At 48.5% G+C, this 26,475-nt stretch overlaps 2 protein-coding genes and 1 long non-coding RNA gene across 9 annotated transcripts; 2 read left to right on the top strand and 1 right to left on the bottom strand.

Annotated features, from left to right (window-relative positions):
- Positions 1-336: 336 nt before the first annotated feature.
- On the top strand, positions 337-8,221 carry TAFAZZIN (tafazzin, phospholipid-lysophospholipid transacylase). Of its 7 annotated transcripts, none has more exons than XM_035140323.3 (12): positions 340-612; positions 1,559-1,646; positions 2,399-2,551; positions 3,858-3,986; positions 4,273-4,318; positions 4,531-4,616; positions 5,039-5,119; positions 5,264-5,305; positions 5,386-5,448; positions 6,304-6,356; positions 6,509-6,586; positions 7,563-8,221. In XM_035140323.3, the coding sequence occupies exons 2-12, from the start codon at positions 1,595-1,597 to the stop codon at positions 7,662-7,664; spliced, it is 885 nt and encodes a 294-aa protein (XP_034996214.1). In that variant the 5' UTR covers positions 340-612; positions 1,559-1,594; the 3' UTR covers positions 7,665-8,221. The 7 variants fall into 7 exon arrangements, 5 of the variants coding, with proteins under 5 accessions (XP_034996217.1, XP_034996214.1, XP_034996216.1 ...); XM_035140324.3 differs by having other exon boundaries at positions 446-612; positions 2,405-2,551; XM_035140326.3 differs by lacking the exon at positions 1,559-1,646 and having other exon boundaries at positions 337-612; positions 2,405-2,551.
- A 10,061-nt stretch (positions 8,222-18,282) lies between these two features.
- On the top strand, positions 18,283-24,291 carry LOC118097487 (EKC/KEOPS complex subunit LAGE3). The gene is made up of 3 exons (XM_035140329.3): positions 18,283-18,426; positions 20,112-20,240; positions 21,511-24,291. The coding sequence occupies exons 1-3, from the start codon at positions 18,371-18,373 to the stop codon at positions 21,620-21,622; spliced, it is 297 nt and encodes a 98-aa protein (XP_034996220.1). The 5' UTR covers positions 18,283-18,370; the 3' UTR covers positions 21,623-24,291.
- LOC148683342 (uncharacterized) lies at positions 23,765-26,328 on the bottom strand. The gene is made up of 2 exons (XR_015947300.1): positions 26,100-26,328; positions 23,765-24,146 (listed from the first exon to the last, which is right to left on the bottom strand). It is a non-coding gene; the product is annotated as an uncharacterized LOC148683342 (long non-coding RNA).
- Between the last annotated feature and the right edge of the window lie 147 nt (positions 26,329-26,475).

Below are 26,475 nucleotides of genomic sequence, written 5' to 3' on the forward strand. Positions count from 1 at the left end.
TGCTTATATGAAAGGGGGGCAGCATGTTTTAAGCGAGCTCAGCCAGCTCTTTTTTTAAAACCCATAAGGAAGTTCCTAATCTAAGAACAAAAGCCGGTCCTGTCTGTTTCTGTTTGTCTTTCAAAATGCCGGAGTTCTCCACTCGTATCATAAAACAAGGCCGGAGGAGGTTCATTATTCGTGATTATTCCTCACTAAATTAAAGCAGGATATTTCCCACTTTTAACTCCCAAGGCGAGGCGAATAGGGATTCCACCATAGAGATGCCACGGGGTAGAGCGACATTGCTGCCTAATGGGGCGCCTTCAACATTTAGCGGAAGCTCCGTTCGCGCGCGTCACTCTGAACCACCATCCGGCTCCGAGGCCTTGCCAGAAAGCGCGCGTGTCACTCGATTAACCTTTTGCGACAGTTCACGACCGCTAAGTGTCCGAGAACGCTTTACGACCCTCTGTTTCTCATTACGCCTCTTTATTAAAATTAAAATAAATAAATAAAAATATTTGCGTGGGAAGAGAGTTTGCAAAACTGGGGCGCTTCTGGGCCGAGCTGCTTCTTTCTCGCCGCGATAAGAAAGAAGAGGCGTTTGAAGGCAGCTAGCAGGAGCAGGAGGTGAGTGGGGTGCAATGGGGAGAAGAGGAGAGGAGGCGCGGTGGGTGAACAAAGGCGCCTCTTTCCTTTCGCTTCATTCCCGGAGTCTGTCATCTCCGTCTGGCACCCACTTCCCCCAGCGCCGAGGTGGGGAAGCTGCCCCTCTTGGGTTTCTGGGCCTTGCAGAAACCAGCCGGCAGCCGGCAGCGGCTGCGTGGTAGAGAAGGGCGAGGGCGAGGGGCTCCGGGGAGGGAAAGGGGCTCCCAGACACCCCCCCCCCCGGCAGAGAGAGAGAGAGAGGCGCCAAGGCAAAGGTCGGAAAGGGGCGCGCGGACCCCCCTCTTCTCCAGGGGCGCCCCTGATGTAGGAAAGCCGACCTGGGCTTCCGATTTCATGCGGGAAGGTCCCTTAGGAATGTTCCCTTAGTACAGGGGTGCTCAAACCTTTTTCAAAGAGAGCCAGATTTGACGGTGTTGAGCTTTTTTAAAAGACTGAAGAAGTTGAGCTTTTTAAAAGAATTTTACCCCAGGAGATGAACCATCACAGTGGCCGGATTAAACCGACCGGCGGGCCGGATTAGGCCCCCGAAACGGATTTGGGACATGCCTGCCTTACTATGTCCCTTTTTCCATGGGAGAGATGTGGGAGGGTATTGGGCGCAGGTGGGGAGCCGTGGGCTTGGGGATGGAGAGCACATGGGAAGAAGATTCGGCTCACAAAAGAAATTACCCAGATTTCTAGAATTCTGATGTGTTTTAAGTTTATTCCTGGTTTTTAATTTTTGAATGTTTTATTATTATTATTATTATTTTAAAAATAGTTTTATTGTACTGTTCTTTTTGTAAACCACTTCGAGGTTTTTCTACAATCAAGAAGTGAAATAAATAAATACAAACAAAAGTGCAATAAATATCCACCTAAAACATTTGAGAGCCACTTCTTGAGTTTGTGTTGTTGTGTTGCTCAGATCGCTCCTCTGATTAGAGGACCAATCTAAAAAAGAATGGATGCATCAAGGATGACAAGTGGAAAGAAGGCATTCCCTCAAAATACTGGTACTTCTCAAAATTACCACTTCTCTCCAAGCTTTCATTCACAGTATATCTATATTTAATGTGTTTACTAAAATCCCTGCACCACTAACTAGTGATCTTTCCCACCCTTTCACACCTCCACCTCAAAACTTTTTCTAGAACTGGGGTAAATCAACACAACAGAGGTGCTTTAGCAATAGTTTTTGCTGGGTGTGGACTTGCAACAGCAGTTTTGCAATTTCTATAGGGTTGTCCCACATAACCTCAATTACAACCTCTCTGCTTCTCATCATTGCACTGTTCTGCTTAATCCTGTTGTTTAGCCTAGTCACTTTTTTCTTTTCTTTTTTTTAAATGTCCTGACAACCCTCAGGTAGAGGTGAGATGGCAGGATGTGGTGCTGCCACCTGCATGTTGCAACAGAACTTTCTTGGCAGGGGAGAGGACTATACTGTATAGTCATACCTCTGGATACGAATGCTGTGGGTTGCATACAACACGGGTTACAAATGTGCCAAACCCGGAAGTAACAGAACTGATTACTTCCGGGTTCGGCGGTTCGCGCATGCACAGAATCGTCAAATGACTTCATGCGCAGAAGCACTGAATTGCGGCCCGCGCGTGCGCAGAAGCGCAGACGTGGGTTGCGTACTGCTCATGTTGCGAACAGGGCTACAGAACGGATCCCGTTCGCAACCAGAGGTACCACTGTATACCAAGAGCCATAGGCAAATGTGATCAGTTGCAAAGCATTCTGCTGTTCTCTTTGGCAGGGACAGCTGACACTCTTACCTCAAGGATTGCCAGGGATGGGAAGATGCCCCTTGAGGTGAAATGGCCCTTTCCCCGGGCCCCGCATCTGCCCTGGATCTTGGCCAGCAGGGTGGTCATGGGCTTGGTGGGCACCTACAGCTGCTTCTGGACCAGTGAGTACCTGTAACGTCTGCCCCTACACAGCTACTGTCACAAAAGGGACAAAAAAGGTTCATGGCAGGGTGTGCAAGAATGCTCGACGGCATTGCCATTTAGGCTCCCTGGAAGGCTACAGCAGTACAAGAGACTCATGCTGGGCCTGGAGCTCAGGAAGACATGTGGAGATTCCTTAGAATCTTAATATGTAGAAGTGGACGGGATCCCGGGGTTTTGACTCTCTTCTGCTGGGCAGGGAAATGGAGACTGAGCTCTAGGGGTCAAAACTAGATTAGTGACAGGGGTGGGCATAGGGTGGGGGTGGGGAACCTATTTCCACCTGAGGAACAAATTGTCTCTTGGGCAAACGTCTGGGGGCCATATGCCAGTGGGAGGTGGAGCCAGAAGCAAAAGTGGGTGGAGCAAGAGACAAAATCTCTCAGGAAGCAGGGTGAAAAGCAGGGCTCAGAAGTGGTGCAGCCAGAGGAGAGTTTTGAGGCTAGATAGACCTGGAAGGCCACAATCTGGCCCTGGACTTTTTATGAGAGAAGAGAGAGGACCTGGTGAATGCAAAGCCAGTGAGGGAGCTGTCCGTGGTTTACATATCTTGGCCTCTCCCTCTGCTTTATAGCCACTCAGTCTTGCCTGAGGGCCACCAGAACCCAGGAGCCAGGTCTTGTATAAAACTAGGTCTTCTGTTTTCCCCATTTCTCCCCATCCCATGCTCCTAATGAGAGCTCTTGTAGCTCATCTCTGCCAAGAGCTCGCTAGGCATCTTTAGGCAACCCATTCGCTACTAGCACTCTGGCAATGGTGGACGTAACAGTATTGGCCTTGCAAGGTTGTTTAAAGGGTCGCAGCAAAACAAATGTGTGCATCTCAGTGGGGCAGCTTGCGCTCTGAATGCAGAGTGTCCCACGTTCAATCCTTGGCATCTCCAGGCATGTCTGGGAAAGACCCCTGAACCCAGGAACCAGACAGTTCTGCTGCCAGTCCGTGTAGCCAGTACCAAGGCAGCGTCGTATGTGAACTGTGTGTAATACTTTGACTGGACTTAATCGTTCCGGGGTCCTTTACCTTTTCATTTACCTAATACTTTGCTCAAAACTGCCATATGACTGCTAAATATGGAAAGCCACAAATTATTGCAGCTATCCATTGTTATTAATGGCTAGATAGAGCACTGGGAACCTAGGCAGAGTGACCTATCTTGCTCCAGCCTGAATCGGAGCCTAGGAACTCCTCAACCTTTCTCTCTACTGTACACTCTCTTTGTACCTTTGCTGTCACTGAGCTGTCATTTTGCTCTCTCCCCCCTTTCAGGGTATATGAACCAGGTGAATGTCCATAACAAAGAAGTACTGTATGAGCTTATTGAGAAGCGCCAGGAAGGCACCCCTCTTTTGACGGTCTGCAACCACCAGTCCTGCATGGATGATCCACATCTGTGGGGTAGGGTACTAGAAGGGAAGTGCTGCCACCTGGTGGATGGGAAGGGGAAGGTATTGCTCTTCTGTTTTGAGAGACCAGGCCAATCACCTTCCTGAGGTCTGGAGCACGGTGGGCAAGAATGGGTGCTCCCCACACTCCCTTAGGACCTTCATGAAGGAGGCTTAACTTGCCTTTCTTAAGGATGAACCCCAAGCCTGACTCCTGTGCATGCAGCATTTTTCTGCATTAGCTATGGTAGATTTAATTTGGATTGTCCCCTGTATTAATGTAGTTGTGCCTCCCCCAGGGATCCTGAAATTACGGCACGTCTGGAACTTGCAGAAAATGCGCTGGTAAGTTTTGGGAAAGGTGGTTATTCCCTGTGAGGAAGGAATGAGCTGAGATCTACAGGGTTAGGGCGGTATACAAATTGAATAAATAAAAATAAAAGCTCCTGGGTATCTGTAGGGCTGCCCATCATATTCAGTTTGAGCTCCCAAGGTTTTGGAGAGCCCAGATGAAAACTTGTTGTGATGTGGTTTTAACAGTATCTTTGCTCTCCCAGGACTCCAACAGCTGCAGACATCTGCTTCACCAAGGAGCTGCATTCCCGTTTCTTCAGCCTTGGGCGATGTGTACCTGTCTGTCGTGGTAAGCAGGTGGTTTGCTTAATAGACATGGGGCAGGCAAGCAGCTCTTGGGTTATAAATGGGGTAGTTGCCCAGATAAGGCTTGGGCCAAGGACAGCTGTAGCAAAGCCAGGCCTGAGAAGTAATTCACTTACTCAGTTTGTAGCCTCGTGCCTCCATTTCTCCCAGCCTCTATTTTCCAGCTGACATGTGTAAAATGGGAATAATAGTGGCTTATCAACAAGGATGCTGTGAAGAAAGAGATTTTTAATCGCTTTGCAAATGAAAAGGGTTCTAATTAAGCATCACACTTAAAGGCAAAAATCTGTTTTATTTTTAATGCTTATGACTTGTCGAGGCATGGTGAGAGAATGTTCTAGTTAGGGCTGCATGAGCCCTCCATGCGGGATTGAACTGCCATTAATCTGTTCATTCTCCCTGCAGGAGATGGAGTCTATCAGAAAGGCATGGACTACATTCTTGAGAAGCTCAACCACGGAGACTGGGTTCACGTGTTCCCAGAAGGTAGGTAGCAATGCTTGGAAGTGGTTCTGTGAGCATACTGGGGGTGGCAGATAGATATAGGTGTGGTGCTGATATTGTCTGCTTCAGAGGCTAACCTACACTGCCCACCAATTGCCCTAACTGTTCTCCATCTTCCTCTTCCAGGGAAAGTAAACATGACTCAGGAATGCATGCGCTTCAAATGGGGTAGGTATTTTTTAGTAGGAGAGGAGCATTCTGGGGCCATTTCATCCTCTCTAACTTCCCCTTCCTCTTATTTCTTCCAGGCATTGGGCGTCTTCTGGCTGAATGCCGCCTTCACCCTATTATACTGCCACTCTGGCATGTAGGTGAGGCCTGAATCAGGAGAGGGACAAGGTCTGACATTAAGCAGGTGGCAATCACATAGGTAGAAGATAGAAGGGTTCTCAGATTTCTGGTGGAACAGGACCCTTGTCTTCCTTTAAGATCTGTGTAGAAAGGTTGATTTTGGCAGGGACCAGATTTCCCACCCAAGGGTGCTTCCAAAGGCAATGCCCAAAGTGTGCACAAGGAAGGCTGGCAGAATGTGACACAAACTAACTCTCCATCTTACTTTCCGAACCAACATTTTGTATTTCAGAAGTAATTTAGTGAGAATATTGAGATTCAGGATGTGGGAATGGGTTTTGAAAAACCAGCATGACCTCTTCTTCTCACTTGATGCTGGAGGGTACTCTGGAACAAGGAACTCCTCCCTTCTACTTCCAGAGGTAGCTCTATTTAAACCTTGTTCTCTGAAGTGGGAGGAGCCTCTCCCAATTTTCTGCTCTGCCGCTGCTGAGTGAGCCGGGGCTCCACACACAATTTCAACATTTATCCAGCACATGATTTTTATTTTTGGTAAAATCTTACAAACATAAAAACTCTTAAATCCAGGTATTATTATTATTATTTAAAAAATCAAAATATAATTAAAAACATGTCAATTTCTACTTTGTCTGGATAGGCTGTATGTTTAACCTACTTGCACAATCCACATGGAATGCTACGAATTTAGTAGTGGAGACTCTTTTCAGCTCCTGCTAAAATGATCCCTTCTGTACAGCTATTAAATACACAGGAATCCTATTCCATTTTGTCATTTTTTATATATATATGGCTTACGGTGGGGCTGGGATCAAAACTAACTGTTTGTGTTGTTGTCCCCCCCCCCATCTCCCTAGGAATGAATGATGTACTCCCCAATGCACCCCCATACGTGCCCCGTGCTGGGCAGGTGAGTTGGAGATGGGAAGGAGGCGCTCCTAGCATTGCAGACAGGAGTGGCAGGGGATTCTAAGTCACCAGCAAGTTGAGGACTTGTGCAAGTGAAGCATTTTGTCTCCCTTGTTACCGGTTTGCTCATGCTGCCTTTTCTTTTTGTTACAGAAGATCACCGTGCTAATTGGGAAGCCATTCAGTGCCCGTCCACTGCTGGAGCATCTGCGGGCAGAGAACAAATCAGCGGTGAGTGCAAAGGAGGGAAGAAATAGGATGGCTGACCATTAAGGGCTTGGCATACGGCACTGATGGGTTCAGAGCTGGATTCATACTTAAGGTTCATTCTCCGTAGAGTTGGGCACTAGTAAAACGGGGCATTGCAGGGATGAGCAGTTACAAATCCCCCCCCCCCAATGAGGGAAGACTGTGTGCCAAGCCTGCTTCTTATCTTAGCCTTTCATAAGAACATAAAAAAGAGCCCAGTGGCCCATCTAGGGCACCATTCTGTTCTCACAGTGGGTGGCCAGATGCCATGAGTGCAACAGGACTCTGCCCACCTGCCATTCTCAGCAACTGGTATTCAGAGGCATAATACCTCTGGCAGGGGAGGCAAAACACAGCCATTGTGGCTCTCATATAATTCCCTGAAACATGGGACTATTCCTTTTTATAATACAATTGGAAACCAACAGCTGTCTTTCTAGATGTGGGAGATCGATGATGAGAATAAGTAAGACCAGGCATCCCCAAACTTCGGCCCTCCAGATGTTTTGGACTACAATTCCCATCTTCCCCGACCACTGGTCCTGTTAGCTAGGGATCATGGGAGTTGTAGGCCAAAACATCTGGAGGGCTGCAGTTTGGGGATGCCTGAGTAAGACTGATCTGCTAAGAGAAGCAGAAGCTGTTGAAGGTATGATGAGTTCAGGCTGGCATTGAGGGGAATGGGAGAGACTGGGGGGAGGGGCTCAAGCTTTGCCTACCTGGCTGATTTATAAATTGGTTCACCTTAGCTGCATGATGATTTTATGATTTATGCGTCTGGAGTCTTTGAGATCCCAAACGATGGCTTAGGTTGGGCCCCAGGCTTGTGAATTTGTTTGAACTGGAGGTGGGGAATAGTTCTGGGGATACACCTGCTCTTGGTGTACCCATCCGCACATAGGCGGAGAGCTGCCGTGTGTTGCATGGACTTGCTGACTATGGCTCCTTGTGCTTGCAGATGGAGATGCGGAAAGCATTGACTGATTTCATTCAGGAGGAGATCCAGGCACTGAAGGACCAGGCCGAGAGACTGCATCAGACTTTCAAGCTTCAGGGCTAGTGATGTGAACAGGATGAGCACCAGAGGCTCTCCCACCCAAGCATGGATTGTGCAGTCCTGCGCGGCACAATGCATGAACTACCTCTGACGTTCCCACTTTGCCACCTGTTGCCCATGCCACGCCGCAAGTGGACTGGCATTGCATGTAGAGAGATGGATGAAGGCTCCTTACATGCCTCATGGAGCCTCACCCCCCACCCGTGTGCCTCACACTCTGTTGTTGTGCTTGTCTCCCAAAGGGAGGGGAGAAACACAGAAAGACTATTGAATGTGGAGTTCCCTGTGACCAGAAGCAGAGGTGCTGGAAGGAGCTTGGACTCAGACTGGCAGCTGCCGGTGATGGATGTACAGGACCAAGGGGAGGAGTTGGGGAGGGGACGGTAAAGCAGGCTCTGCCCCTCTTTGCAGTGACCCCTTTTTGCACCGGCCTGCATTGCTTAGTGGGGGCTGGAAATGATCGGTGATTGATTCTGTCAGTTCTCTCCTTTTTTGTAGAATATTGGCCCCAATGTGGATTTTATACTTGGCAATTTTCCAGTAAATGATTTTAAACCCTGCTGCAGCCTGTGCTGAATTCTTTCTGGTGGCTGGGGGGAGGGTAGGACTGGCGATGGCTATCTGCACATGCTGTTCTTTGTTCAGAAAGAGAGACACATGCAAAGGATGCCTCATCCGTTTACAGTGGTATACCTCTACTTACGAATGTTTCTACTTACGAATGTTTCTACTTACGAATGTTTCTACTTACGAACGGAGCTCCGTCCGCCATCTTGGATGCGGTTTAGATAGGATTTTTTTCTACTCACGATTTTTTAGATAGGGTTGCTTCGACTTACGAATTTTTTCTCCCAATGCATTCCTATGGGATCCGACTTACAAATTTTTTCGACTTACAAATGTGCATTCGGAACGCATTCAATTCGTAAGTAGAGGTACCACTGTATATCAGTTCGCCTCTGTTTATAGGAGCCTTTCCCAGCCAGGTGGCTGATGGGATTTGTAGTGCAAAACATTTAAATGATGCCAGGCTGAGAAAGGCTGTGGTTTACAGTGTCAAGGAAAATGCCTCCCTGCTGCTGACCAGAGGAGACATTGTGCTAGAAAGTTGCCAGGGCTTCTCTCTTCATTTGCATCCCTCTCTCTCTCTCTCTCTCTCTCTCTCTCTCTCTCTCTCTCTCTCTCTGGTGATTTAAGTGCCACACGAACATACCCATTGCAATGTTACCCTGACTTACCACTGCGGGCGGTGGGGAGTGAGGGAAGATGACTCTTATGGCACTGGCCAGGATGGACCTTCCCTTTTCAACAGTAATATTTCTTACCTGTCCTTCACCATCAGGTCTCAGGGCATGTTAAAGGTAAAGGGACCCCTGACTATTAGGTCCAGTCGTTACTGACTCTGGGGTTGTGGTGCTCATCTCGTGTTATTGGCCGAGGGAGCCGGCGTACAGCTTCCGGGTCATGTGGCCAGCATGACTAAGCTGCTTCTGGCGAACCAGAGCAGCACACGGAAACACCGTTTACCTTCCCGCTGGAGGGGTACCTATTTATCTACTTGCACTTTGACGTGCTTTCGAACTGCTAGGTTGGCAGGAGTTGGGACCGAGCAACGGGAGCTCACCCTGTCACGGGGATTCGAACCGCCGACCTTCTGATTGGCAAGCCCTAGGCTCTGTGGTTTAACCCACAGCGCCACCCTCGCCAGGGCACGTTACAACAATGTAAATCTATTGAAACCGGTTTTTAAAAATGCAATTAGAGCAGGTCCTGAAAAAATATCTCAGGTGTCAAAAGAGCTGTGTCGTAATGAAATCTGCCAGATGCAGCTCTCTGGGGAGGGGATTCCACAGCCTAAAAAGACTGCTCTCTTCTGGGCTGCTACCCAGTCCACAACTTCTGAGCATGATGACCCTCTGCTGACCTTAACACCTGAGAGGGTTTGTAGCAGGGGTCCCCAAACTAAGGCCCGGGGGCCGGATGCGGCCCAAACGCCTTTTCAGTCCGGCCCGCGGATGGTCTGGGAATCGGCGTGTTTTTACATGAGTAGAATGTATCCTTTTATTTAAAATGCATCTCTGGGTTATTTGTGGGGGATAGGAATTCGTTCTTTTTTTTCCTTCAAAATATAGTCCGGCCCCCCACAAGGTCCGAGGGACCTGCTGAAAAAGTTTACTGACCCCTGTAGGGAAGGAGACAGTCTTTCAGATATTTGTGGCCTAATTCATGAAGTGCTGGAAGAATCTGCACCAATTCTTGCCCAGAGGACTCATGCAGTTAAGACAGCTCCCTTGGCCTGATGCACCTCAGTGATGTGGCCACTTTAGGTACCAATACTGTTTTGATTTTCAGCTGATTCTGGAAAATCTTTGTCTCTTTCCAATCCAGTGCAGTCTTTATTTCTTTTTCTGCCGAAGTGTGAGTTTTTTTCCATATGGTGCTCTATCTTGGTTAACAACAGCCATCCCATCCACAGAAGGAAACCCTTTTTATAAGGGTGGGTGGTCAGCTTATGGTATCAGCCACCACCAAGAACAGGCATTCCCAAACTTCGGCCCTCCAGATGTTTTGGACTACAATTCCCATCATCCCTGACCACTGGTCCTGTTAGCTAGGGATCACGGGAGTTGTAGGCCAAAACATCTGGAGGGCCGCAGTTTGGGGATGCCTGACCAAGAAGGTCCTATCCTGCATCCCCACCAAGTGTGTCTGTGAGAGTGGTGGGACCGAGTGAAGGGCCTGCCCCGAAGATCTCAGAACCTAGGCAGGTTTGTATGAGGGAATACGGTCTTTCAGATAGTCTGGACTTCAAGCTGTATGGGGCTCTATAGGTCATAAGCAGCACTTTGAATTATAAGTGGAAACAGACCAATAGGCAGTGGAGCTGTTCTATTATTATTGTTGTTGTTGTTATTATTTTATTGATTAAATTTGTATACTGCCTCTGATCCGAAGATCACAGTTCACAACATTAAAATACAGATTAAAACAAAAAACACAATACAACAAAAGCGGAAGTAAAAAACAACTCTAATATCCCCCCTCCCACGGATAATTAAAGGACATAGGGTGTTAATGAGCCAAATATATGTAACTAGCTGGCCCTGCCACGCGTTGCCGTGGCTAATCCCTGTGACTGCCACCACCCTGTGTCGATCCATGACATATCCTGCCCCCTCCTCCCCCCACCCCCTGGGTCATCCCTGTGACTGGCCCCACCATGTCCTGACCTATCCCGTCCCCTCCTCCCCCCAACCCCCACCCAGGTGAGTCAATACCTCCATTTGGCGGAGTCTGTGAAAGCTTTGGCCTAGGATGTAAATGGCAGCTGAGGTGCTGTTGAGAGGGAAGGTTCTATAGGTGTAGTACCAGTGTAGCCACCACTAGAGGGCGGTGGTTTGCAACCTGGTTCTTTTCCCAGCATGCACTTGCGGCTGAGTGGTGCGTTCTGGAACAGGGTTTTTTTGGGGTTTCACTTGGTGGAGGTGTGGCATATGTCTTTGAAAACCTCATAAGAGCCTTCGCTCATTCGCTTTGGACGTTGTGTTCCAATTTGAACGCAATCGGTGAAGTGGTTTCGGAGAAAAGTGGATAATAACCCACATGCCCAGTTTACATTTATAGATAGATAGATAGATAGAAGATTGATTGATAGATAGATAGATAAGGGGGGGCAATACTCCCCCACACCACCGGCCACCAGTGGCGGAGGAAGGGGTGTGTGGTAAGTGCAGAGCCGCCCCAAGGTGTCACCTCTGAGAGGGGTGACAAAATGCCAGGACGCAGTGGCTTGGGAGTGTGCAGGCTCCAATCTGTCCAAACGGTCTGCCTGGTGCCTCCCCCCCCCCAGATGTAGGGGACTGAGTGGGAGGAGGCAGGCAGACTCTGGAGGCCCCACAATGCACCCTGCCCCTATGGATGGCTCACCCCGCCCTCACCCTGCCCCTATGGGCAGCTCGTGCCCCAAGAGCCCGAGCGGCTTCCTCCACCGCTGACTGTCCCTGGTATAAAACTGGTCTTAGCCCTCTCACTGGTCAGAGCTGAAGTTGTTATTTACAACTTTAAAAAGAGATACAACTAATTTTCACTTATGATCTCCATAGTAGACAATTTTAAATGTTGCTTGTAGATAGAATAGATAGATAGATAGATAGATAGATAGATAGATAGATAGATAGATAGATTTAACAGTTTCTTAAATCATTTTCTTAAAGCGATAGGTTATCCATTTTGGGGGCCCTCCAACAAGGAGAACCTCCAAAAAACACTCTGTGAATGAGAGTTTCCTGGCTCCCACTCAAAGAATAATTCAAACTCACACTGCAGTGTCTACCAAAATCTTTAATGCTCAGATCAGTGCGATACATGGGCAAAATGTCATTAAAAGGCACAGCAGGTGCTACACATAGCCAAGCAAACAAAGACATTGATCCAGGAATGACACATACCCCAGCTTAGGAGCTAACTCCTCTTAAGCCCCCCCACAAAAAAAATATTTGAGGGGACCGGGAAACCCGCCCCCCAAAGTTGATGGGCATTGCCATTTAATTGTGTGTGCCGTGTCATGTGACTATGTAGGGCAGGGCTTACCGCCCCCCCCCAATTTTATTCAAGTTGGCACCCCAGGAACCCTGTTATTAGGGAGTGGGGCCGGTACTAATTTCTCACCCATGCACAATGATCCTATGTTGAAAGCAAACACATTTGTATCCACTGTATTAATGCGCCAAGGGACTTTTTTTATTTGTCATTATGACCAACAGGTGGTGGAAGGAGCGAGCCAGAGTCTAGTGAGTGAGACTGTCCCTGGCTACAATACTGGTTTTAGCCCTCTCACTGGTCAGAGCTGAAGTTGTTATTTACAACTTTAAAAACAGATACAACAAACGTTCACTTCTGATCTCCCTAATTGGCAAGTTTAAATGTTGCTTGTAGAGAGATAGATAGATAGAGATAGATAGATAGATAGAAGATAAATAGATAGATATTTTAATTCAGTAACTCCCTAAAATGTGTTAGGAGAGGCAATGCATTTTAAATTAAAAGGAAATTGAAAGAAAATAGAAGACCAACAAAAAATTAATCATAATAAAACAGGGAGAATAAATTGTGGACAGATGATGGACTTTGAGAAAGCCCCCAAAAGAAAGCTTAGCCAGGCAATATTTAAACTGAAAACTCATAAAAATACTAAGATGAAGATTTTAAAGAGAATCAAGAAAAGCAGATACGCCAAGGGAAAACTAAGACAAAATGAAAGAACATGAGGGGCAAAATCAAGTTGATATACCTTTCAACCAACAAGTCTTTGGATGTACAAAGGAGCAGAGGAAAGGGTAAGTGGATATGAAGTCTGCTTCAAGCAGAGTGAAGAATCATTGCAGAAAATAGAAGGCCTTTCTTTTAAAAGGCAACTTGTTAAGTCGTGAGCGTGATTTCAGCTCTTCGTGAAGTCAGCTCAGAATAGTGATTCAGCATACTAGCAAGGAACTGCTAGGAGTCAAGTATAACAGGAACAGTCTTCTTTATTGCAGTAGGAATCTTGACTGAACTGGAGGGAAAGGGTGAGCTCCTTTGATACTCTCAGGAGCAGGGGTTGGAGAAAGGATACATTTAGATTTTGGCTGGAACCTATCAGAGTGAGGATCCAAATTGTGCTAACAAGTTAACCAATAGCAACTGTCACCGCACCCATTTGAATCGCCCAGGAGCGGGAAAGGTAGTTACAGGACTAGCAGAGAAACTCATGTACACAAATTAAACCAATACATAACACAACTGGAGAAGCCATTTCATAAAAGAAGCCTGTTTCTGTTGCCGAAGTTTGTTTGTTTGTTTGTTTGTTTTCTATACCACCCTATACCTGAAGGTCTAAATGCGGTTCACATAAAACATCAAATACACAAAATCAACAAAAATAACAACCCAATAACAGGTTACCAGAGCATAGACAACAGGAGTCAGGCTATCCCTGTCCAGAGAGGGGCGTAGCTGGGCCACCAGCTGAAGGTGATGGAAGGCACTCCGGGTCACTGAGCGCCTTGTCTCTCGACAGAGGTCATCGTACAGGGCGACCAAGGCAGTTTTTGTGCCAAAACAGGCCTAAACCCTGATTGAAATGGATCCAGAAAATCAGCTTCTTCCAAGCGCACCTGGATCTGGTCTGCGACCACCTGCTCCAGAACCTCGCTCTAGAAGTTGGACAAACCAAGATTGGTAAGATTTTAACACAGGTAAGACTTAGAAGTGAGAAGGGTATGTGATAAAAGGTTTGGAAGCCACTAGGATCAAGAATTGGTTGTGGGGGGAGCAAAAAAGGGGGAAATAACTGAGAATGCCACAAGGAGCAGCAGCAAAAAGCAACCAACCAAGGGTGAGAGTATTATACCTAATTGTAGTTACTGGGCAACTGCAGAAGAGGGTCACCAAAATATTGTTGAGTTTTTGTTCCTTCAGATGTGTATAAATCCAGAAGGTTCCAAACATGCCAGCATTTTGGATCATCGCCAGTAATTCTGTTCCTAAGGTAGAATACCCATTTAGAATACCCATTTTAAAAGCTGATGCATCAAAACGGCTTCCTTTGTCTGTCGCTGATTTCAGTGTTAAAAAGCCAATAAAGCATTTTGAGGGTCAATCTACTGATGGCAATGGTAGAGGCGGCCTGGTAGAGGCATTAGAGTGAGTAGAGGTTTTCACCATTTTGCCAGCCATTTTTCAGCAAAAAAAGTCCAGTAAACGTTTAAGCACAAACATATTCAGAATTAGGAAGGATGAGCCTTAACCATTTTTTCCTGTACATAAAGGGCAGAATATTTTGTCTGTTAATGGTAAGGCTGAACTGACTGAGAAAATATTTGAAATCTTATGAATCCCGACTCTGGCCATTTTTACTCATACATAAGGGGGTGGCGGATTGTTCCACTAATGACCAGAGCGGGGCCACACAAAATAATAATAACCCACAATTGTGAAACGTTTTGGAATAGAGGTCTGTACCCTTAAATCCTGTAGATAAAGGAGGCATGTAGCTCCCAATTTTCTTTGCCTGAGGTACAGGTATGACTATTTACTGCAGGGAACATGATCCATAAATGCTGAGACTTTATTAGAAATTGAATTTGACCCAAATTGTATTACTGGCTTTTTGGTGAAAACTTGCATGATAGGATTGATAGTTGCTGGGTTTCCAACAAATACTAAAATTTGGATCCTTGCCAGTACTTCTGTTCCTAAGGTAATATATTTAAAAACCTGGTGTAGCAAACTTCTTCCTTTGCCTGTAACCTCTCACTTGGTTACCTTCAACTGCAATCGTAGCTTCTATTAAAAAACCTTTTGAATTATCAGAGGTGGTGATAGGCACTAATAACTAACAAGTAATCTCTAAATGCTCTATCGTAATAATTATAGCAGGAATACAGTTGTGTGTCTTCTGGCTGAAGGTGAACTAGGTGAGTATCTTGTGCTTGACTGAGGAGAAAACTTCTGTTGTGTTCTGCCTGCAACTCTTTGTACAAAGATTCTTTCAGGTTGCCGTGAGGGGGACCATTCAAGCACCCTGAGCCTGTTGGAGAAAAGGTAGGCTCTAAATGGAATCATACATCAAATATGCAAACTAAATATTCCAAAGAGCTTGTATTGAGCAATGTTGGTTATTCAATCACTTTTTCAGAAGAGCTGCGAACTCAAAAGCCTAATGCAGTCGTTCTCCGTGCTTCTACCTAGAGGGACGTCTCTTGTCGGGACACCACTGCAGGGGAGGCCCCTTCCTGTGCCATCACCACACAATAAGGTACATCTTTTGGTGGGACAGCCATCCTTGTTTTGTTCCAGCTCTTTTTTTTACAGACCTCACCTGTGCCGGAGGCAAATCTGCTCCATTGACAAGAGGCAGTGTCAGAGCTCTTGATGCATCAAGTGAACATCTTCAGTGTAGGACTGAGAGGCACCTGCGTCTTGACTGCGCTGCTTTAGGTAACCGGCTGTTTTTGCTCCTGTGTCTGGAGGGGAGGGCTGCTGAAGACCCTAGTCTCTTCCAGGTGCATCTCAGCGACACAAGAAATAGAATTTTGCAAGCCTTCAGGAAACTTAACGGCAAGTGAACTTCACACCTCACAATTCAGTGATCTTTTTCAGTACAATCCTTTTGTGCTGGCTTCTCCATTTCCCCCGCTTGATCTCTTCACAGTTCTGTCCAAGAGCCCACCACACTCAGGTGAAGCCAGCTCTTCCTGCAGAAGTCAGGTCAGTAAGAACAGCTGTGTTTAAAAAACATTTCTCTGGAATTGGTGGGAAAGGGCCGGGGACAAACTAATGAGTCCAGATTGCTTTTCACAGACCAGCAGAAGGAACTTCCAGGCCCATGAATTCACACTTCAGAGGGACAAACAAAAAGGTGAGCATAAAGGCAGAGTTTAACGACTGGAACCAGTCTCTGCAAATTAATGGCAGTCAACATGGCACTCTGTGACTTAAACACATCTACGGTAGGTGAATATCCCTTGCTTGGCAAGGGATAAAACCTCGATTGTGTTTTGTCTGCAACTTCATAACTCTTAAGGGTTTTCTTTTTTCCTGAGAGAACATTCTGTATTCAGAGTGTTCTCTCAGGTTTTGCTTTTCACCTTGTTGCATTGGCCAAAAAAAAGCAAAAGACGCTGGTGGTTGGCGCTCCTGGTTTCCAGGACGGGGTTCAAGCCCCTGCGGTGTCCCTGCTTACTTCCAATGCAACCTCCCTCCCTCTCCCTCTCCCTCCTCTCTCTTTCTCTTTCTCTCTATCTCTCCCTTAAGAGCTAAATGAAGCAAGGTGCTCAAAAGACTGTCTCTTAATTTTGCATTGTTGTTTAGGAAGTAACCTAAATTTTCAAACAGATCCTATTTAGATTATGCAGAATGTGGAAAAGGCATTCACTCATTAACAGATGAAGAGCAAATATAAGATGCTCAGGTGTCCTATTTTACAGAAGACAGTTGTCAATTTTCAGTTTGTTCTCTAAGTAAGTTTACTTTGAAGGAAGTCCGAGTGCTTCCAAAGACTTACCGCTACTCCCTAGTAAGTGCACGTTGGGGTGGGGCTATAGCCCCCTTTCAGAGTTCATGCTTCCTGGGTGGGGTCCCAGGAATTTCCAGATAGGGCTGCTAAGAAAGATCCTTAGAGAGCCACTGCAAGTCAGGGATACCCAGGCATTAGAAGAACTATCCACTCAGATATTCAGGAGGGCCAGAATGGCATTTTGCAACATTTTCCACATTAGTTTGTGGAAATTTCATTCTTTCTTCAGGGCGGTATATTGCTGAAGGGAACGGACCACCTTCCCCTGCAGCAAGAATTCCTTCCTACACACACACACACACACACACACAGAGTATATTGGGGAATGAGAGCACCAATGACTCACACTTCCTCTTCCAATATTTATTTTAGTGTGTGTAATTCCCCTTTGTGAAAATTCCAATATTACTGTATTAGAATGAAGTGCATATGGCACTAAATGTGGCACTCAATTGGTACCAATGTTCTGGGCCTGGTTATATGCCACAGAAGTGCTCTGGCCTGGGCAGAGACCAACTTGGAAAGCTATACAGGATTCTACAAACCATCGTGTTCACCATAAATCTACAGCCGTACTCGTAAACCTTTGTTTGTTTTTTTACAGCTTTCTCAGAAAATCAAGCATGTGTGAAAGGTCACAGTCACACCATAGATGCAAAGCACATTTAAAGCACATGGCCCCACCCCCACCCCCAGAATCGTAGGAACTATAGTTTACCCCTCACAGAGCTACAATGCTCAGCACATGTAAGAAACTACAGTTCCCATAATTCTCTGGGGAAGCCATTTGTTTTAAATGTATAGTGTGAATGGGACCAAAGTTCCATCCGCACTTTCTAGTGTCTCATAGATTTCTCCACTGACAAGAGGACAGTAGTTTCCTTGCTGCAACCCGTTTCTCTATGCAGAGGCCTAAATCAGCAACAAATTAATTACCATTATGTGACCTCTGCTCCCACCACACACAGGAACACTCCCCCCTTGCCAAGCTCAGCAAGAAGGGAGCGTTCCACTGTCCACAAGTTGGCAGAAGGGGTGGGCAGAGCGCTGCCTCTTGCTTTTTTGCCGCCTGAAGCAGGTGCTTTGCCCTGCCTCCTCAGTGGGCCTGCTCTGATAATGTGGCACAGAAAGCCCTCAACTTAGGTGGGGCTTGTGTTCTGGAATCGCACCTAAAGCCAAAATCGTGTGTAGTCAAAACACATTGGGTGCAATGGTGTGCCAGATTGCCAAAGTCTTTCCCCCCCAGATCCTTCAAACCCAATTTTTTAATTTAATTTTTAATTAAAAAACAAACAAAAACAAAACACACTGCTGAGCGCAGAAAGCTGAAAGCTTGCAGGTTAAATTGCTGTACTTTATACCAAAAGTGATTGGCAAGCTATGTTCCCGAGTTTTGCTTTTGATTGTGTTTATTGCTCTTCTGCGGAAAAACCAACAAAATGCATTAAAAACAAAAACAAACCCCAACCCACCACACATTGGGTATATGTCCCTATAATATTCATAAACGCATATTGCTCGCCGCCACCTCGTCTCAGACTCTACAGCTAATGCTGGTGGATTCGGAAGGATCCACCCACGTGGGCTGGCAGCTCCTTGGGATCCACCCCTCGGCGCCCACGTGGGGAAGAGCGAGGGGGAGGCGGCGGCGGCGATGGAAGGAGCGGCGGCGGCCGGAGGGAGCGCTGTGTCCCGGCCAGGCCTCGCGTTGTATCCGGCGGGAAAGAAGCAGGCGGGACGAGGCAGCAATGCGCCCGCGGAGGGGGCGGGTGGGCTGTCGGACGCCTGGGTCCTTTGGAGGGAGGTATCGCGGTTCCCCACCCCCACCACCTTATCTGTTTTCAAGGGGGGCGGGAATTCCTGCTGGGGTCCTCCTTTCCTGGGTGGGAGGGAGGAACTACCGTAGGTGGGGGGGGGGAGGGAACAACGCCGGGATCGCGGGGCAAGAGCGAGGGGAGTGGGGGGATCAGGTCCCCGGCTGCGGGACTTGCTTCTGCGTAAAGGCGCCTCTGGCCCCGACAGCCTCTGGCAACCGCCTTTCAGGAAATAGGCAGGAGGCGCAAAGGCGGTTGAAATGGGTTTCACCGGTTGCAGATCGAAACGGGATTTCAGCTCCTGCTAAAATACCCGCGCCTTTGACGTGCCAGAAGTGCAAAAGCCTTGCCCAGTCCTGCAACTGAAACCGTAAAAATAAAATAGGAACGCGTCCTGTGCTGTATGTTCAGAGTAGAAGTGCGATTTGGACCAGGACACTGTTGCTGGGAGGGTGGGAAGGGGGCCGGAGTCCGTGGTCACTTGCAAGGGTGTTGCTGAAGGGACTCTAAGCGCAGACCCACGACATGCATTTGCATAAAATGCATGTGTGCTAAGTTGCATTTCTAGATCTGCTGGGAATTCAAGGTGATGGGTTGCTAGGGTTTCACTCGCAAAGTATTATGGGCACTTTGTGAGGGGTAAGCTACAGTGCGCAGGATTCTTTGTGAGGAGAGAAATGGGGATAAGTTGCCCTTTAATGCTTTTTGACCACTAACTGCAAATACGACAGAATGGTGATTGCGTGGGTGAAGGGAAAGAGGTAAAGGTAATTGGCCCCTGACCATCAGGTCCAGTCGTGTGTGTCCGACTCTGGGGTTGCGGCGCTCATCTCGCTCTATAGGCCGAGGGAGCCGGCGTTTTTCCACAGACAGCTTCCGGGTCATGTGGCCAGCATGACAAAGCTGCTTCTGGCGAACCAGAGCAGCGCACGGAAACGCCGTTTACTTTCCCGCTGTAGCGGTCCCTATTTATCTACTTGCACTTTGATGTGCTTTCAAACTGCTAGTTGGGCAGGAGCTGGGACCGAGCAACAGGAGCTCACCCCATTGCAGGGATTCGAACCGCCGACCTTCTGATCAGCAAGCCCTAGACTCTGTGGTTTAACCCACAGCGCCACCTGGGTCCCTAAAGGTAAAGGGGCCCCTGGTTCCTAGGGGCCCCTAGGAAGGCATTTAATGAAATCCACATTTCCTGGGCCCTCTCCTGTTTTAGGTACAGCACATCTTCCCCTGCTTCCCTGATGCAACTCCCCCTCCCCCTCTAAAAATAGTAGGCGAAAGAGATCGGAACAAAAGTGGCCCCCTCTGCCCTCCACCCTGCAATTTGAACATTGGTCTTGAGTTTTCTCCCATCCACAGTCATGGATAAGCAGGGATTCTAATCCGTGTCAGAGCACCTCAGCTGAAAACCAGGGACTAGATGAAGCTCTCCCAGGAATATTAAACATGGAATACAAAGGTGACCTTGAATAGAGAACGTGTCTCTTGTTGGAAAGGTAGGCAGTGTGCGCCTGTGTGTGAGTGTGGGGGGATTTTCTTGTACATTTTATGCTCCTTAACGCTACCCCCCCCCAACATCAGTGAGCTGAGGATCCCTTTCCCATCATCATCATTGGCTCAGATTGCGCTGGGCTCCCTGGCCCCTGACCCTGAGCCCCGCAAAGAAGGGATCAGCAAGGAACTGGACGTGACGGACGACATCTTGCATGTGTGAGTATTGGCCAGGCGCCCCCTTCTACAAGAGGCAAGGGGTGGTGCCAGTCGGGGCAGATGGTGGGCTCTGAGTCCTGGGTGCAGCCTGCTGGAAGGTCTCCTGCACAAGCTGCAGGAGGATGAGAGACAAGGTGGCGCTGTAATGGATGGCTTCTTGGACTTGACCCAGGGTTTAAACAACAACAACAACATTATTATTTGTATCCCGCCACTGGGCAGCTTCCAATAGATATAAAAACATAAAACATTTAAAACTTCCCTATATAGGGCTGCTTTTAGATGTCTTCTAAAAGTTGGATAGTTATTTATCTCCTTGACATCTGACGGGAGGACGTTCCACAGGGCGGGTGCCACCACCAAGGAGGCCCTCCGCCTGGTTCTCTGTAACCTCATTTCTCACATGAGGGAACTGCCAGAAGGCCCTTGGAGCTGAACCCTTTTGAATGAGTCTGTTTCTTGGCCTGACCTACCCTGCAGGGTTGTTTTGAGCATAACGTGGAGGAAGAGTGGGGTGCAAGTAAAATAAAGTGGTGTGCTGAGCAAGACCTGCATTTGGATCAATGTGCTTCTGCACACAGGACAACTTCCTGGGGACGTAGGAATCTGCCTATCACCCATCCATTTAGCACAGGCCCACCTGCAGTTTTTAAGGGGGACAGACAGGCATAGCTCCCAGACCTACCAGGGATTGATCATCTGCATGGCTGCTCTCCCACTAAGCTGGGGCCCTTCCCCAAGTGGGGTGTTGTGCCCACTGCTAGTGAATGAAGGTTGGTGGGATGCCCTTGTCACTGCAGCACCCAGGCCTCTAACTAAACCTGAGCACTTGTCAGTCAAATCATCGCGTCCTTCGCCTGCACCCACATCCCTTTCCTTCCTCTGTTGTGCCAAATTTTAAACTGTAAGCCTCTCAGGGCAGAGATCTATCCCCTTGTATTTTCTGTAAAGTGCTATACAAGCTGATGATACTATATAGAGGAGGAGGAGAATAAGAATCATTCCTCCCATCCTCTCTGTTGAGTCCTTTGTGTTCAGGTGGTGCTATGATAAGAATAAATGAATTAAGTGAAACAGTATATTTTCTGGCATCAATATGTATTGGACCAGGGGCCCAGTGTCTGCCAAGAGTAAAAGAGAAGCTCAAGGACTGGAATAGAAAGAGGATATTGGCAGAAGGAGTGGCATGTTCATTGTGTTAAGTGTAGTGCAAGTGTTGACGTTTTATGTTTCACTCTACACAAAATATATTTATTTTATTTTTTTGCAGTCGATGGAGAGCAGATGAAGCCCGGATTCTGCGTGTGTCCATCAGCTCCTTCCTGGAGCATCTCTCCTTGGTGGTGGAAACTATGGACCTGTTTGGGCCTCCTGTGGCTTGATAGCTGGTTGCAACAGGAAGCTTCCCCATAGTCTTGGCTGGACTCTGGACTTGCCCATGGGCTACTGATGTCAGAGGAGGCACTGAACATGCCATCCTTAGAGCCAAGATGTTGCTTTGTGTTCAGGAGCCAGCAGGGAACTCTTTCCTCTCGGATACTCTTGGACATTGATAGATTTTGGGTCAAGGGCGTACCCGCCATGGGGCACGTTAGGGCAGCTGCCCTACTCTAGAAGCCAGCTGCCCCCCCCAAGCTAAAAAGAAAGAAGAAATCTCAATGCAAAAAGCGGGGCGCGTGGCCCCAGCCAGAAAGAAACAGACCAGCCCTCCCCCCTTTCCCCTTTCCCCTTTCCAGAACCCATCGCACTTTCTCCTCTCCCCCTCCCACTATCGAGCTGCAAAAGCGGTGGGGTGTAAACGTAAGAGACGGAGGGATCCTCGCTTGTTCTCCCCACCCCACCCCGACCACCCCCACCAAGAAGTCACTTCTTTGTAGTTTTCTCCCCTGCAGCAGGAGAAACAGACACTCCCCCAATTCAAAATACAGTCAGTCAGCAGCAGCAAACGCACACACGCGCGCGCGCACACACACACACTGCAGGCTCCTTCAACCCTTCCAAGATCCTCCCTCCCCCCACTTTCTCCCCGGATCGAGGCACTCACACTCACTTTTCTGGCTGGGTGCATTGATGTCTATGCAGAGCAGCTGCAGGGGCAGCTCAGCCAGGGACAGTGGCTGCGGAGCCAGCCCAGGAGGCACAGTGGGGAGCCGGGTGGGAATCAGAGGAGGAGGAGGCTGAGCCGTCTGCGCTCGGGGCAGAAACAGTGCACCCGGGGGATGGGGCGAGCTGCCCAGAGGGGCGACCAGTGCCGTGGGCAGGGGGGCAGGAGGGGGCAATTGCCCCCCCTAGAAGCAAAAGGCTAAGGGGCGCAGCATGGCAGCCCCAGGCTCCGGCTCCCAGCGCAAAGCTCCAGAGGCGCGAGGGGAGCGTAAGCGGAGGAGCGCTAAGCAGGAGCGGGGATTGTAAGTGGAGGAGGCAGCCACAGGCTTGCGTTCCCCGCGCACCTCTGGAGCTTCGCGCCGGGAATGGGAGCTTGGGGCCGCCTCCTCGGAAGACCTGGGAGGCGCGGAAGAGGCAGCCCCAGGCTTGCGTTCCCCCCGCGCCTCTGGAGCTTCGCGCCGGGAACAAGAGCCTGGGGCTGCCTCCTCAGAAGAGCTGGGAGGACGCAGGCCATGTAGCCCCGCCCACATTCCCACTGTGGCCCCTCCCCTCCCACCCCTTGCCCCCGCCCCTTGCCCACCCCTAATTTTGATCCTGGGTACGCCCCTGTTTTGGGTGCTGAGAAGCAGGCAAGCCTGGGACTGCCTTGATGGAAGACAAAGTACATAGAATCTGGTGCTCTAATAAATTATCCAGTGTACTTTACTTTCTAGTCTGCATGTGTTAACTGATTAAATATATTTGAGCCAGCTCACCATATTGATTAATCAGTTACACAAACACAAGCAAAATCTTAATCATAGTGTTTCTCCAGGTGTTGCTGGACTCCAGTTCCCTTCAGCCCCATCCAGCATGGCCGAGGGTCAGGGATAATGGGAGTTGTAGTCCTTGCAGCATCTGCAGAGACACAGATTCCCCACCCCATTGCTGCGTCTCTCTCTGTCTCTCTTGCCAACGGGGAAAGCAGCTAATAGCTGGCAGTGAGGAAGAGGAAGGGGGGGGAGTGACAGGGGAGCCAAAACGGATGGCCTGGCCTTGGCCTTGAAGTCCTATTTATATAGCAAGATTTGCCTTTTTTCTTTCTTTCTGGCAGGGCTCCTACTTTTAAACAGCAAGCGAAACTTCCCCACCTCTGTCGCCACCTTTGCATTCTGGTGAAAGCTTCACCTGTTGAATTTCTGTTTGTCATTTGTCATAAGGTACACTAATCATCAAGCTGCTTGCAGCTCCCTCTTGAAGGCTTTGTGCTTGTGTAAAAAGACCCAAGAGCGCTTCTCACCAGCCATTGCTGTTTCTGAACCAGGATAGTCTTGCCCCAGTTATCCATGCTCTGGTAACTCCAGAGTGGGATTACTGCCATGCACTGTTAGTGGAGCGATCCTTGAAGACCGTTTCAGAAATTACTAGTGCAGACACAAGTATTTTGTTTTGTAGTTTGCTTTAAGGACTGTACACACACAAATACTCATCACCCGATCACTGCAACGCCCAGCAATAAGTTTCACCTGTGAATGGACACCACAGACTGGACTTTTGCCACGCATCAAATGCATGTGAACTTAAACCCATGACAGCTGATTCACACAAGCAATTCATCCTCTAATGTTCCAGTGTCTAGCAACAAACATTGTGGGAACAAGACCACAGTATTCTGAGATGTGAATTGTTCTTGTTGTTGGCGTACAGCTTCCCTCATCCTTGCTGCCTGGGGCTGATGATGGGAGTTGGCTTCCAACGCCTGGTGGTCACAGCTTCCCGGCTCCTGCATTAAGGACCAACCATGCACATGTTGGGTGAATAGGCCTGCCAAGAAGAGGAAAGAAAAATGACTGGTTACTTGTCTCTCCATTGTTCCAGTGGTTTGGAAAGCCCCATCCCGGTAGGGAGCAAATGGTGCAAAAACTCTTGTGTACCATTTTGGGTAAATAAATAATTACTGAAATAATCATAATGGGTTATAAACTAAACAGGGATCCGGGGTGGGGGGTGGGGGAGATCACAACCACAATATTCCATCTTTGACCATGGTCTCTTTTCTAACAGCCACTGCCAGAATGGAAATAGCTGTCATGTGGGAAATGGAGGGAGGCTCTCATTTTACGATCTTTGTTTTACCCAGGTATGGGAAATGGCACAATCTGGGAGTTGAATCAACACAGCAGCGTGATGATAAATGGGCAGGGTAAGAAGGATAAATTTCTGAATACATGGTAATTGTTCATTGATTATATCAACAAACTGGCAGTGTCACTACGACCGCCTGCTATGGGTGTAGCCAGGATTAATTTTAAAGGGGGGGAGTTAGGTTTGCCATATTTCAAAGAGCAAAAAAGAGGATGTTTTAAATACCCCTACAAAGGTCGGCGGTTCGAATCCCTGCAATGGGGTGAGCTCTGTCCCAGCTCCTGCCCACCTAGCAGTTTGAAAGCACGTTGAGTGCAAATAGATAAATGGGTACCGCTCTGGCGGGATGGTAAACGGCGTTTCTGTGCACTGCTCTGGTTTGCCAGAAGCAGCTTAGTCATGGTGGCCACATGACAAATGCCGGCTCCCTCGGCCTATAGAGCGAGATGAGCGCCACAACCCCAGAGTGATCCACGACTGCACATAACGGTCAGGGGTACCTTTACCTTTATACGTAGGCTATAGAAGCTGTGATATATTGCTGAGGGGGGCAGGAGAAGAGAAGGGGAAAGCAAGTTTTCAATCAACAGTCATGTCTAGGAATCATCCAGAAAGTATAGCCAGAGACATTTTGGCAAATTTTAAAAACGTTCCCCTGAAAAAGAGGGTGTGACCTGAAAAAAAGAGGACACATGGCAACTGGGATTGGGGGGGCGAACTGAGTTAGCTGCAACACAATGGGTAAGTTAGTTAAGTATATTTTTATTTACTTGACTAGCTGGCCCTGCCACGCGGTGCCGTGGCTAATCCCTGTGACTGCCACCACCCTGTGTCGATCCATGACGCATCCTGCCCCCTCCTCCCCCCACCCCCTGGGTCATCCCTGTGACTGGCCCCACCATGTCCTGACCTATCCCGTCCCCTCCTCCCCCCCCCCCACCCAGGCGAGTCAGTACCTCCATTCGGCCTAGTCTGTAAAGGCTTTGGCCTAGTATGTAAACGGCAGCTGAGGTGCTGTTGAGAGGGAAGGTTCTATAGGTGTAATACCAGTGTAGCTGTCGCTAGAGGGTGCTGGTTTGCAACCTGGTTCTTTTCCCAGCATGCACTTTCGGCTGAGTGGTGTGTTGTGGAACAGGTTTTTTTTTTTTGGACATTTGGACTGCCGCCGCATGGGACGTTGTGTCCGAATTTGAATGCAATCGGTCAAGCGGTTTCAGAAAAGTAGAGACCCACCCACATGCCCCTTTTACATTTATATATATATATAGCCAGGTGGCGCTGTGGTTAAACCACTGAGCCTAGGGCTTGCTGACCAGAAGGTTGGTGGTTCGAATCCCTGTGACGGGGTGAGCTCCCGTTGCTTGGTCCCAGCTCCTGCCAACCTAGCAGTTTGAAAGCACGTCAAAATGCAAGTAGATAAATAGGAACCGCTACAGCGGGAAGGTAAACGGCGTTTCCATGTGCTGCTCTGGTTTGCCAGAAGCGGCTTTGCCATGCTGGCCACATGACCTGGAAGCTATACGCCGGCTCCCTCGGCCAATAATGCGAGATGAGCGCGCAACCCCAGAGTCGGTCACGACTGGACCTTTACCTTTACCTTTATAGCATTTACCGGTATATATATATATATACTGTATATAGATGAAGGTGCCAAGCGAGCCTCTCTGAGGAGAGTATTCTAGCAAGGGAACCGTGTTCTCCTAGATAACCAGCCCGGGTCAGAGCACTCTCCAAGGGCAGTCCCACATCGAGTGCGCTACAGTAGTCAACATGAGACGTAGCCGAGGCCTGCGTCACTGTGGCCAAAGCTAGCGAAGCTGGCCTGGCCTCTCGCCGAGCCAAACGCGCGACAGCGGACGGGAATGAATCACCGGAGCTGCGGGTTTTGCAGAACAGGGGTAAGAAGGGCAGGAAGTCGGAGGCCGGGTGGCGGAGGAGGAAACAGCGCGGAGTTGGAGGGTCCCATTGGCTGCCGCTGGCCCCGCCTCGCGCCCAGACTGGCTGCCTC

Source organism: Zootoca vivipara, chromosome 15 (assembly GCF_965207765.1).
Source record: "Zootoca vivipara chromosome 15, rZooViv2.hap1.1, whole genome shotgun sequence".
NCBI lineage: Eukaryota > Metazoa > Chordata > Lepidosauria > Squamata > Lacertidae > Zootoca > Zootoca vivipara.